This window comes from Empidonax traillii, unplaced genomic scaffold (assembly GCF_003031625.1).
Source record: "Empidonax traillii isolate 1590-97213 ecotype Southwest subspecies unplaced genomic scaffold, ASM303162v1 scaffold692:size495628, whole genome shotgun sequence".
Lineage (NCBI taxonomy): Eukaryota > Metazoa > Chordata > Aves > Passeriformes > Tyrannidae > Empidonax > Empidonax traillii.
In genome coordinates, this window is record NW_020955885.1 from 106,706 (window position 1) to 120,889 (window position 14,184).

General features: G+C 38.0%; 1 protein-coding gene across 2 annotated transcripts in view; it reads right to left on the reverse strand.

Annotated features, from left to right (window-relative positions):
• Positions 1-3,257: 3,257 nt before the first annotated feature.
• E2F3 (E2F transcription factor 3) overlaps positions 3,258-14,184 on the reverse strand; it is a 43,332-nt gene continuing 32,405 nt past the window's right edge. For both annotated transcript variants that reach the window (XM_027899862.1, XM_027899861.1), the window contains exons 3-7: positions 12,360-12,579; positions 11,649-11,807; positions 8,742-8,856; positions 6,270-6,405; positions 3,258-5,565 (exon numbers count right to left, since the gene is read on the reverse strand). In XM_027899862.1, coding sequence (XP_027755663.1) covers positions 5,300-5,565; positions 6,270-6,405; positions 8,742-8,856; positions 11,649-11,807; positions 12,360-12,579 — 896 coding nt within the window. In that variant the 3' untranslated portion in view covers positions 3,258-5,299. The remainder of the gene's footprint in view (positions 5,566-6,269; positions 6,406-8,741; positions 8,857-11,648; positions 11,808-12,359; positions 12,580-14,184) is intronic.

A 14,184-nucleotide genomic window follows, 5' to 3' on the forward strand; every position in this document is an offset into this window, starting at 1 on the left:
TTTATCTTTATATTTAATCGTTAGTTTCCTCAAAATACAACACTAGTGAGTAGCTACTCTTCTGAAGAGTCTGCAAGATACTGACATTACATATAAAAATATTTAATATGAGGTGGTTAAAGTATCTGGCATTGTTTTCGTCCGATTTCGGGCTAATAACAACTTTTCTGACTGATATTTAGGAAGCTGATAGTGACACAAGCACACCAAGTGTCCTTGGTGATCACAGTGTTATAGAGTATGAGCATAATATTATTGCCTCATTATTATTATACACAGGTAGCCTAAAAAGATTGTTTACGTTGTATCGTTAACACACCTGTTTTATTTTGAGATAGCCAGCTTTGGGGTGACAAAGTCACCATTTCTTGTAATAGCAGATTATAGTATCCCTCAAACTGGAGGGAAAGTGAATGAAAGCCCCGAGCATACTCCAGAATAGGTTTACTGGTCTGCTCGCTGATAAAACATGAAAAAATTCTGCTTATGAATATCACTTCCCTCTCCTTTTACTTAAAAACTAGTGATTGTTTTATGCCATGCTTATCTGACAATGCTCACAGGCAACAAAAAAAAAAAAAAAAAGGAAAGAAAAGAAAACAATGAGAACAAAGTAACAGGAACAATTTGAAGAGTGGAACGGGGACAGAAAGAAATAAGCAATTCATTTAAATTGGCCTTTAAGAATAAATCATTTGGAATAGGACTGAGCACTATTAATATCACCGTGGCTTCATGATAGAGTCATTGTTACAGCTTAAGATATATTTGCCTGTGGGACTGGTCTTTATGTAAGCACACAAGTACTTTTCAGAGATACTCTCAGTGAGACACAGTGTGATGTGTAATTTGTTATTTTTGTGGCACTTTTAGCCCAGAGGAGAATGGAGGAAAACATTTCAACAGCAGTGGTCAGGCTAATCTATTTCAGGCATTGTCCTACACACTGTAAGAAGTCCTTACTATGTCAGTAAGTAATTATGCCTATATAACCAATCAGTATTTTAACTGCTTCCTACTGAGGTTAGCAACTCTCTTAATTTTTTTTTTTCTTTTCAGCTTCCCATATTCAAAGTGTTTCACATGCAGTCCTTAAATTCAACTTCTCTATCCTGGGAGCATCACACTGCACTACCTCACAGTTGTTCTAACTAGCCAAGTGTTACCTCTCTGATTAAGTGAAACTGGGAAGACACCAGTGCTGGTTTATGGTTGACTAAAAGAGCAAAGCACAGATGGCCTGTGAGACATAACCAAAAATCTCCAAATGGCCAAGACTGACAAACACTGCTCATCAAGGGTAGGCAGTGATCTCTAACAGCAGCTCCCAGGCAGGAATAACCCATGAGTCCCATACCTAGTGACCTAATTAGGCCCCGCTGATCAGCTTCAGCGTGATCCAGCAGAGGCTTTACTTTGTCCCACTGCCAAGAATTCATAATGTCAAGCAGCCCTCGTGCCAGCACAGTTCTGTTCAGTCCTAGGATGTAGCCACAACGTGGACGGCACCCTTCCAGTGCTTTTGAAGCTCACAAATCTAAATTACTCTGTAGGATATTCATAGTAACAAATAAAGCTCCGTGCAGCCTGAAAGTAGCACAGCAGGTAGAAAAGAAAGTAGATGATTCCCTGCTACCTCCTGATCACAGGAAGAAAGTTTATCTATACCTACCTGGGAAAACTGCTTTTTTTAAGTGACAGTGGCTGGCAGTTCAGCTCCCAGGAGTGGCCTTCTATAGGCTGGCATGTTCCAGTTCCCTGAATGTCCAAGGAACAGCATTAGAATTCATCTTTCCAAGCCACCAGCATACCTTACTTCCTGCTCTTCAGGGGTGGTAGAATCGAAGACAGCAGCCTTGGGCTGGGGTACCATCTTAAGTCATTACAGGTTTTGCAAGAGTAGGTAGTTGGAAAATACAAAAACTACTAGGAAAATAAAATCCAAATCTCAAATTTAGCTCATGGTTGGTTGGAGATGCATTCTTAGCAGTTTTAGAGCAGGTCAACTACAATCTTAAGGGAAGGGAAACAGCCAGGGAGGTGAGGGCTCAATTTTTATTTGGCAGCCTTCTCCTCTGATAACTAGCATGCAGTTCTGGGACAAAATAAGTGAGAAGGTACTGAGGAAAAAATGGAAAGTCCTAAAATAGATACAAGAAATCAGATTTTTTTCCCCCCTCTATTCTTGGAATTTAGAAGAATCTGGCTGGTCATCCGTGAACAACATTCAGCACCACACAGAATTGGTAACAATCCATTTTTGTCTGTTATATGTGAAACTTTCTCCCTGTCAAGTTTTCCAGCAAAAACAGAGGGTTAAGAAACTCCCCAGAACTTAATAAAGGCTAAGCATTCTACTGATCATTGCTTAGCTGCAGAATAATACCCAGGCAGCTCTTGCTGCTGCAAGAAAAGCAGAACGGGGAGATGGATTCTACTTGTTAATGCTTTGGTTGTTAATATCACTCCACTGACTTTGGTATACCAGCTCTTGGTTCCCTTCCTCCTGAGAACTGTGGAATCCAGGAACACTGATGGCATTGTGCATTCACTGGGAATGCAGGGGAAATATATACAGGGAAATACATACAGAGGAAAAGAGAAAGACAGATACAGCTGAATTTGATGCTTGTGAACACGTAGCTGTATCTCATGCTACAAGATGTACCTTACATTTCTACTTTCTTTCTACAACAAAATTGCTCATGTTTGCATCGAGATCATGATGTAATTTACTCTTTCAGGTGTAAGAAAGAATAGAAAGTGATGGTGTCTTGATGGTCACTTGTAGGTAGATGAATTCTTACTGTAGGTTCAAGAGCACGAACCCCCTTTTTTCCCTCTTTTTTAACTCCTTTCCTGTGTGTAAAGGAGTAAATAGTTGCCTGTCATTCAGACCAGTCAAGCATAACTGCACTGATGTGATTTAATCCTAGAATAACACAATTTCTGTAAAGTTTGCAAGAAGTCTGTTTCTAATTCATATGGGAGGAGAGGGGATAAATAAAAATAAATCTGTGTTATCCCAACCTTTGGATTTCCTACTGTGTCTCTTTACATGTGTCTTTTATTCTTGTTTCACTCTAGCTTAAAAAACCCTGATGAACTTATTGTTGGCATAGTAAAAACCAGGATTGAGGCTATCTGGTGTCAAATGAGTGTGTGCACTAATAATGAAAATAGGAATAGGTTTCAAGAAACAGCATGATAGGCACCAAGAGTAAGAGGAATTTAAATAGGTGTACACAAATCTAAACTCTTTAAAAAATTCCTTTTTATTGATTCATTACCATACAAAATTTATTCAAATTACATCCATTTGAAGTGGTAAGATCACAGCTAGAGAACAGGTCACCCTTTAATAAATCTATTTACAAAACTCACCATAAAAGCTATTTTTGTTGGGTTTTTTTTTCTTTTTGTTTTTTTACAGTATTTTACAGGTTTGTGGTTTTGTTTGTTTTTTTTTTTAACTAGCATACAACGCAAAGCTAAATTAGATTAGTATTTCATTTGTACAAAAAAAAAAAAAAAGATGGTCTGCATTAGTCTTCATTTTCTCTTCCCTCGCAAAAGTGCCCCTTTGTCTCGCAAAATCTTCATGCTCACACAACTTTTACTTTCCTCTTCCACAAGACAAAAACTTTAAATACTACAATTTTATTTACAGATCCACATCTAAAAAAACTCTTAAAAAATTACAAACCAGCTAGAAAATATTCTGGCAGTGTTTACAAATTAATTCTATTGTACAAAACTGCTAGATAACTAAAGTGTGAGTTGAGAACATATATCAAATTAAATACAACTGCTGAATGATCTATGCAAACATTTGTACATATAAACACACACTTAACACTGTTTAACAGTTCTTTATGTGTTGCCCTTTATACATTTGTTATATTCCAAAACTCACACAGTCATACAGTTTTCTTATTAGTACTGTGACTTCTTGCCTTTTCGTGTGTGAGCTTTCATAGCAGCAACTCAACGGTACCAGAAAACCTGCATACATAATATTCTACTACAGTACAAATAGTACTAATTTTCTGAGTATGTCAGATAAGCACAACAGTAATGCAAACAAAAGGATTATATGGGCATCATCTAATCAACATTACATTAATTTAGCCCAGAACATGGCAAAATATTTTACACTCAAGGAAAAACAAAAAAAAAAATTATTTAAGACTTCTTAGAATTCCTCTGACGTTCAAAAAATAAATATTGGTACTATACTATACTAGCAAAGATCTTCAAAAAATAAATGCAATTCAGTTGATGTGGTACTTACAGTTATGTACTTTGGAAAAAAATTAGTTCCATTTTGCTGGCAAAGAGAATTATAAAAAGCTGTAAGCAGAGGAAGCTAACCCACTGAGATAAATATGATATATATTGAACAAACAAAGCTTGGCATAAGTGTTTTCCATAGAGGGAAAAACCCACAGTGCATCTCTAGTAGGCACTTAACATGAAGCCCCACTTAGTACCACAAAAATTCATGTACCAGTTCTAATGCACACTGGGGGCAGTAAAATTCAACTGTGCATCTTCGTTCTAGTTTAAAAAAAAAACAACCAACAAAATCTACTTTCACACACACACACGCACGCACAAGCATTTTTAAAAATCTCTGATTACTACAAGAAGTGGCAGAACTTTATACTTTTCAATATTTGCAATATACACTACATTTACAGTGTATTTTTTTTGTTTTATTAAAAGCTTTTAAGGACATAAGTATTTGACCTCATAATGAGACATATACACAGCTCAAAGTGAGCATTATGACAGCAATTTAAACATTCCCACAAGTAGCTGAAGAATCCCATTTCACTCTTTTGCATTACTTCATATATACGTTCACTGCATGTACAATCCATGTTGTGACACTCAAAAGACATGCGTTCTCTGCAGAAGGCACGACCTGAAATACTATTATAAAATTGTTATTGAGGACTAAACCAGTTCATTGAGCCCTTCTCCATAAGCCCACTTGTCACAGTAAGCAGAGACTGGGGGGAGTGTGAAGACAAAACATTTACGGTCACCTGCTTGCACCTGCTGACTCGCAAGGCACTGGAGCTCAGGGTCAAGGAGAAGGCTTTGCTGTAAAGGCCTTCACTTCTTGTCTATAGCATTTTAGGGAGTATTCAATTAAAATATCAGCACTGTTCAAGAGCCTGGTTTATTTAATAATGCTATTTTATGGTAGAGTGGAGGACAACTCCAAATGATGGCAGGTTTTTCGATTCCATTAAAAACATGGTTTGGATACGGACAGCATTTAAGACAATCAGCTGTATATAAATTCATCCACCAATGAAGGAAGCTTCTCTAAATCATAAGCATCAAAGAGGTCACTGATGCCTTCTTCATCCCCAAGGCTCAGCAAATAATCTTCCTGAAGCAGAGGAGGCAGCAAATTCACAAATGGTCCTTCAAAGTTTGAGGGAATTTGGTCCTCGGTCTGCTGTAAAAGGTTGGCTGGAGAAGCCAATGGAGAGATGGTTGCCATATTTACTGAGCAGTCACCTTGTCCTGAGTTAGCAGAAGCCACTTCTGTAAGAGGAAGGAGAGAAAAAATAAAAGGTATCATCTTTAATCTCAGTAGAAATATAAAAATTTCTATCAAACCACCACAAAATAGCCACTACATAAAGGACCTTTCATAAAGCCTCATTTCAAGAAAAAAAAAAAAAACTGGCCTCTCTAAAATTTCTAGCTTGTTTTTGATATGTTACAAAGGGCTTCTCAAAAATTATAATTTTGCTATCATCTCTGATTCTTCTATTAAAAATTATTTTACAAGATTTAAACAACTACAGGGGGAATAAATCAAGCATAGTGAGATGTCTATTTTTCAGTGGCATCTATAGTCAAAAGTGAAAACTTTCTAGGCAACAGATGTCTTCAGTGATAGAGTGCAGCTGCATATACACAAGCACAGAGATTTCTGCCTCTTGTGTTGAGGTGAACCTTTACTGCTACTGTCCTATTTGAAAAAGCAAAAGGAACAAAATTGTTTTTTTCTTCAATATTGCATAAACTTTGGTTACACGTGATATACAAATAGGAAGCTTACTTTAAACAACCGATGTAGAGAAAATCTTATTTCCCGCCACATAGACCAGAAATGCACAATGAAACATCACTTCTTAGAAAAATAAAGCCAAAAAATCAGAGTTGGATAGCTAACATTCAATATGAAACCTTGAATATAAGCTTGAAGGAAGGCCTTTGGTATTACAAAGAAATAATTTTACCTTTGGAAATGGATTTGGAAATATTTCCGTTGTGGTCCTGACTATAGGTTTTCATTGGACTGAGGGCATCGTTTTCCTCTGGGCACAGATAAACTTCAATAGGTCCTTGAGTACTAGACAAATGTATCAATGCACTCTGCTAACAAAACAAAGATCAGTAAGGTGTTATAACAATGAACACAACAGAATACTGATGATACTGAATAAATTCTTGCTGGGGTGTCAGTGTTTGAATATGTTTTTTACTAATTAAAAAAGAACCTGAAAAGAACTCCAAGCCTTTTTTTTCCACAATGTGAAAGATTAGGCTGATGTATCTTGTAGACTAGAAGACAAAATAAAAGATTTTTCCACTGTCTATAGTGCACAAATCTCAAAAGGCCACCATTCTGTGTGGTGTATCATAATAAGGGACTTTTACAGGATTGAACTCCTAACTTTTTTTTTTTACAACCACAATAACCTGGAGCATTCTGATGGAATGGAACTGTGGGATGCGAGTCATAGGTTTTATTATTATTCATAACAATAATATTGGATGTATTTGTGTAAATGTTTCTGCTTTAAAAGGATGCCAAAACATCTTTCCTACTCCCCCAAAAGCCTTCAGCACTTATTCATACTGAACTCAAACATTTATATGCAAGTTCACCTATTTATCAGGAAACATTTCCAACCAACAGTAGAACGCCCAAACCAGATGCCTTTTCTTCACCCAAAATTATTTAAGTCCTTCTGCCCCCTGAAGGCAGTGATTTTGATGGTGGTTCTGAATAACAGATCTGCTAATTCCTCGCAGAAATGTTTTTTCTTACCTTTTGCACATTGATTCAATAAACCAACACGGCACGCCTAGGCATAGAAAACCTGCAAAGCTGCTCTTTGTGTTGCGATGGAAAATCATAAATTACTCTAGTTACAAATAAACCTGCTCCTGGTGTTTTGCACTAATAGTTTTCTAAAAAAGCATGGACACGGGCATTATATACCTCTTCGAAGACTTGTTTCAAATACATCTTATTGTGCCCTTTGACAAAAATGCTCCTCGTGTTATTTGTGTTCTGACAGTTATGTAACATAATAGACAGCATTTACAAACACAGAGAACACCAACTGAACAGGGATTCCCTGGGGCAGAGAAAACAGTTAAGAGTACTTAGGGCAATGCTATAGATAATTAGAAAAAAGGAGATGGGAAGAGCAGGAGTTGGAGAAAGGTACTCTTGAGTGACTGAGGTACGAAAAAAAAAGACACTGAAATGTAACTGCAAATGACAGAAAGAAATAGGACTTTACTGCCTGAAGCTGAATATTAAATTAGTGAGTTGGGTAGAGAGGATAAGGGAGGTCTAAGCACTAATTTTAATGATTGTGTGTATCTCTCTCTGCCTGCCTGATTTCACTGAATTAAAAATCAAAGCATAACGCCCAGGGGAAGGAAACAGGAAAGCAAGCAATGATAACAGTATATATTTATGGATGCTGATAAAAGATATCCTTTCCCCATTGCAGCAAAATGATTTATTCTTCCTAAACCTGCACCTAGGTTCAAAGGGGAAATTAAGGACAAAGGTAGAAAACAAACAAACAAACAAACAAGCAAAAAAGGATGGAAAACATCATGGGTCTAAGCAAGTGCAGAATAATTTTAGGAAAAGAAGTGACAAGGAATCAATCTGGAGTCTGCTGAGTCTCAGTAGGTATCACTGAGTTCACCGGCCCAGTGGCAGGGATGAAGGAATAACACAGAGAGGTATGAACACAACACAGTGGTGTTTGGGGAGTTAGCCCCATCTCTAGTTGCTCCTCGAGTGAAGAAATGAGGTACATTTTTTGAATCTCTAAACCAGCGGCTTGTGAAGCTTATTCATGTTTGCCCAACGTATTTGGGTCTGTCTCATCGAGTGAGAATTAAAATAAGTGCCAATCAATAAAGCAAAGATGATGATGGAAGAAGGAAGGGCAAGAGTGCATTCTAGGAGTAAAGCACAAGTTTCTACAGTAACTTTAATACTTCAGAAAAGAAAATCTTACATTAAAACATACATGTCAATAAATTAGGATATCAGTAATATGAGTCATCAGGATGCTTAAGGCATTGAGTTATCCATGAACTTTTTAACTAAAACAACAAAGCTGAATTTCCTAAGATTTTAAATGGTTACAAACCAAGGAAATTTCACTTGTCAAGAAAGAGCTTTTCTTTATATAAAGTATGGCAAAAGAAAACGTCTGTAAATAGAGTGGATTACTCTGAAAAAACCTGGAAGTGAATGAAAAGGCTGACTGCCCTGTGTAAAATGATTTTTAAAGTTTACCCTTCTTTTTTTAAAGAAACATCTCTGAATTTTGTAAGGAAGATGAATATAGGATGGTACGTCTGGGTGTCAAATCCCACAGTAAGACTCAGAACACGCTTCATCTATAGAAAAATTATATATAACCTGGCAGACAAGTCCAGGTTCTCCTTACCTCCACTGGGTCAGGCACTTCAAGTCTTGTTTCTGGAGGAGCTTTCACAACTATAACAGTTTGGTCTTTAAGGCCACTAATTTTTCGAATATCTTGATACGTCACATAAGCTAATGTAATAACCGTTAAGGAACTTTCCAACCCAGACTACAATACATTCAGACAATTAGAAGAGGCAGAAGTCTTTGAATTATTTTCCCATTTCCTCATAGCTACATTGTTGTTAGCCCAAGGTCTTCCGTTCTCTACCCCTGTGATTGCCGTGACACCCTGTGATGTAAGAGCTGGGGCCACTACTAAGTGAACAAAAGGGATTCTCCAGGCTAAAGTGCCTCCCTCCTCCTTTACACGGGTGAAACTACACAAGCTAAAGCTCGACAATCTGAAATTACTCACAGACTGCATGATGCAAAAGTTCTTATGCACTTGCTGGCAAAGTGAGGAGAACTGAAAAATCACAGAAAAAACGCACAGGAATTCAAGATGTGTGCTACGGAAGCGCATACGCAATATCACCACAACATAAAATGGTTTGGGTTGGAAGAGGCCTTAAAGATCCTTCAGTGCCAACCCCTCTGCCACCAGACCAAGTTGATCAGAGCCCCATTTAACCTGGCCTTGAAACATTTCCAGGGATGGGGCATCCACAGCTTCTCAGGCAACCTGCTCCAGTGCCTCACCACACCCTCAGTAAAGGATTTCTTCCTAATATCTCATCTAAACCAACACTCTTTCAGGGAAAGCCATTCCCCCTTGTCCTGTCACTATACACCCTTGGAAAAAGTCCCTCTCCAGCTCTCCTGCAGCCCCTTTCAGGTACTGGAAGGTGCTTTAAGGTCTCCCTGAGGTCTTCTGCAGGCTGACAAAAAGCGTAATTTCATTTTAAATTTGAGGGGGATTCATAAACGTAGGTATATAAGACATACCACATATATAGAAACATAAATGTCTAAATATTTATACAACATTCATATATTTATATACTAATCTCTATTACATAAAATTCCTTTAAAAACCTGTTTAAACAACTACTTTAAACCTCTAGACAGTGCAGAAGGTCCATTTCTGCATAAGCACGGCATGAATAAGAATATTTTGCTGTTTAACATGTATTTGTCAAAATCATCATGAGTGTTTTGGTGGGTTACTGCAGAGTGATGCCTCACGCACTGATTCATGTAACAGAGATGCTTTGGCTGGGAAAAGAACTGTGACATGGCCATGATCACATGCAAGTGCTTCCAAGCTCTTTAGTTTTGGTGTGTCTGTGAGGTATGTAGCACAACTTTTATGTCATAGAAATAAAAAGCCTAACTTATTATACTTTTTGGGGGTGTAAATGTGTACTGTTACTGTGCAATACAGCAAGACAGACTGCTCAAAGCTCAAACCACCAATACAGCTTCCATCCATCTCGGACCAAACAGGTCAAGAGGCAAAATGACAGGTCACCTTTCACCCAAATGGCTTTTATCAAGGCTTTTACTATTTGTTTAGTAAGGTTTGCAAAGGCTGAGTAGAAATTACAGCAACAGTGACTGTCACTATATGAACAAAGGAAAGAATTTTATGGTTTTCAAATTATCCTCAGCACTCCAGCTAAGGGCTCCTCCATGCTAATGCTGGGCATCATAAACCAAAACATTCAAGGTAGCAACCAGTTACTTTCTGATTCTATTTATTAGGGAAATAAGGAAGCACACTACCTAATGGTGAAGGAAAAGAAAAAAGACCTTCAAAAGCAGAAACTCTGCCTCAAGTGATTAATGGAAGGAAGAAGCTTTTCTGTTCCATGAGTATTCAGTAGGTCACCTCATGCCAGACTTCAGCGAGGTGAGTCAAAGACAGTACTCAGATTCATCCCCAGGTTTCACACATTCCTTTTTCAATAATCACTAGTATTATCAGTAATCAGAGCAGCGCTTACCCTAGTTCCTATGCCACTTGTGGTGATCTTTGGTTACACTTCAAAACGTCTATGAAACTCAGCCAAAAGACAATGTCCATATAGTTTGTGTACTTTTTACTGGTACTCCCATAGTTATTTCCTATCCTCCAGAACAGAGAGTAAGTCCACCTCATTAGATATTCTTTAAAAACTACTCATTATATAAAAAAATAGGTTTTCACATCAGTGTTTAATAAAATGCTTTCTTGTGTTGCTAATAGGTGGGAAATTAGTGAAAAGGAGAATTGGTTAATTAGAAAAGGTATTAACAGCCAAAATAAGTCACATGAACCTTATGCAGTTGAGTATTGCTATTACATTAAATAATTCAGATTAAAACAGACATATTGAGACCTAAAAAAACCTTTCTCTATGATATTCTATTATAGATTGTCTAACCAGAGAAATCTGAAAATCTGTTGCAAGTTTCAGACTAAACTGAATCCTGACTTTATTTTCCTCTCTCTGTCTGTAATTTATGTACACACCAGATTAAAGTAAAATAAAAAAAATTAAAAAATAAGTAATGACTGCGGAACTCTGTTACCCTATCAAAGACTTTCTCTTCGTGTCTTTTTAATTTCCAAACACATAAAACTGGGGTTTGCTCTAGGCTCAAAATACTTGAAAAAAACTACAGGGCTATTAGATATTGTCACTTATTAATCAGTTAGATTCTTGGTTATACTCTATGTGAACAGAACAGAAACGTTAAGAGTCTCTTCCATATGCTACCTTTTCTTCTGTTTTTGTTTTTGTTTGTTTTTTTTTTTAACATTCCAGAAGCATTACAGGTGCAAGATGCTTAAATAACTTTTATATCAAAACACATTAAAACCTATTGGCCAACTTCTTGAAACTTCGGCTGCTTTCTATCACACTACATAGAGGAATTCTCCCAGTGTTGCTGGGCACAGCAAGGAGACTGACCACCTTTGATGTTTCGGGAAAAAGGATATCTCTGATTTTCTGAGTCCTCCGTTAGCAGCTTGAGGTCCAGGGTGCAGCTTTGAATTAGCTCATCCAGTTTCTTCTCTTCCTGAGTCAGTTCAGTCACCTCCTTTGTGAGGCCCTGACGATGTGCCAGCATGCCACCATCCTCTGACAGACTGCAGCCCCTGGAGATACAAAAAAAGGAAGATACCCTTTCAGCATTCGTAAAATTTGGCCCTATGCTATGGAAAAGGGGAGAGGAAGGGCTTGACAGTGCAAATCAAGTTCTTAGTGGTTCCTCCCCAAACCCACCCATAGCGAATCAGCATAAACTGTGCTTTCCAGAAAAAAAGAACCTTTTTGTCACGACAACATATTTTGGAACTGCCACCAAGACGGAGAAGTCGGGCATTTCTAAGGACTTCCAAAAATCTTTTTTCTAAACATGCACTAAAAAAAGCTGAGGAAGGGGGTAGGTAGAGACAGACACCTGAAAACTTACTTCACCTGCAGAAGTGAGTGAGTCAATCCAGTATTCAGACAGGTTTCTAATTTCCATGACAAATGCTTTTTACACACTTTTCTTAACAGAGAAAGAAAACTTTATCCTAGGGGAAGGCATTTCGGATGACTCCTTGGAGCCAAGTGTTAGAATGGAAGGTGGGAGAAGAGAAACACTGCTGCACTGTGACAGTGAGATCAGCCAGCAGGGATGGAAAAGGATAATGAATACTTACATCCACTGAATGTTGTTTTTGGATTTTTTCTTAATGAGATGGATGCCTTCCAATACGTTGGTGATATCGTAAATCCTCCTTTTTTGCACCTTGAGGACCTCTGCTGCTCTGTTCAAATCTAAGACCCCATCAGGAGACTGGCTGAGCAACTGAATGAACTTCTTTGTAAGAAGGCCAAGTGATGTATCATACCGAGTCTTTTCTGAAGGAGATTTTGGAGCTTGGGAAGGGAAGAAAACAAAACAAAGAAAAAAAGTTAAATCAGTTTTTCTCATTTTGGTTCTGAAAGCAGAATCCAGAAATGAAAGGATATATATTACAGATATGTCTTTCATTTTTACTACAGAAATCTCTCAAAACTCTGCATTAAGACACAACTTACCACTACATATTTATTTGTGTTTCAAGGGGTACTTTTCCAAAAGTCACAGGTCCATGAGCAAATATATACATTTTTTTAAATGCAAATATTTCCGTTAGTTCGACAGATACATATAGCAATATTGTACTATCGCAATATATACACTATGTGAATTTGTAATAGTATTTTTTAGTATGTAATTATCCTGCCAGCAAAACGAAAAAAAAAAAAAAAAAACCTATGACTCTCCTTTATCAAGCTGATAGCCAGCTTTCATCAGGGTTTGATATCCCCCTCTTGTAAGATAAGTGTTTCACATGCAATTAAGCAGGACTTGGGTGTACTTCAGTGGGTGAACAAAATGACAGGTTCCATCAGTGTCAGACTCCGTAGCTTGCAGAAAACTCAAAGTGCATTACAGGAGATTGACATAAACCACAATTTATAATCACCACTTCTCCACAACCAAACAACGCTCGGACTGTGCGATTGTATCCAGCTCTTCTAAATTAGAAGTCAGCAAGTGGCTTGGGCCTTACCGGGCAACTCGTGGTTTCCACGCACAAATGCAGCATCTGTATACTGAACAGATCTACTTTTAAATGCTTAAACACTTGGATCCGAATGATTTCGAATTCTAAATGTTTCGGGCCTTTCTGTCAAGGTAAATGAGCCAGCCATTATTACAAGTCTGCTGGGCTGGTATATCTCAACCCCTTCGTTTGCTTCCAGTATTACAAAGGATGCATTTTAGGCTGATCTGGTGGTCTTCTTCACGTTTTCAAGGATTGGGTCAGACATTAAACTGCACAAGACAGTCAAAATTGAAATCCTACCTGAGAGTGAACCTCTAGACTACACTGAAATATTTTGAAGAATATGATGGCTTTTCAGTGAAAACCAGGACATTGCATGTTTGCAAAGAGAACCAGCTAGCGCTATTTCCTTCTTGGGTAGATTCAACGCTTGTTTGCACAGGGAAATGGAAGAAGATTCGCAGAAAGAGGGGCAGAGTGATAGGGCAAGAGGCTACTTGACCCCCACCTAAAATGGCATGCACCCTGTTCTTTGTACAGCCTTACCCACACTGCAGCAGCATCCTATGCACCAAACAGTTCTGAATTTCTACGAGAATCCACTTCAATTTAAAATAGACCTTATTTAGTTTAATGAAGTGCAGTTTAATTAAAACAACTGTGGTTGTTTAACTTCTATGCTTTGACGCTGCGTCTTCAACTAATTTCACTTTTCCTATCTGCCTCAATAGAAACAAGTAGACTGGTGAGGAGGGACAAATATGTACCCCTTTGCATCTCTTGCTCTCCAATCACTACCACTGCTGCCCCAGTCCTCTCCTTTTCCTTTTGCCTCCCTCTGCCAGCCTAATTCTCCTGCTGAAATCCCCCAAACAGGATAGCAAGGCTACAGCCCCCCCAGCTCCTGTTGCAAGCAACCCACAGCCCA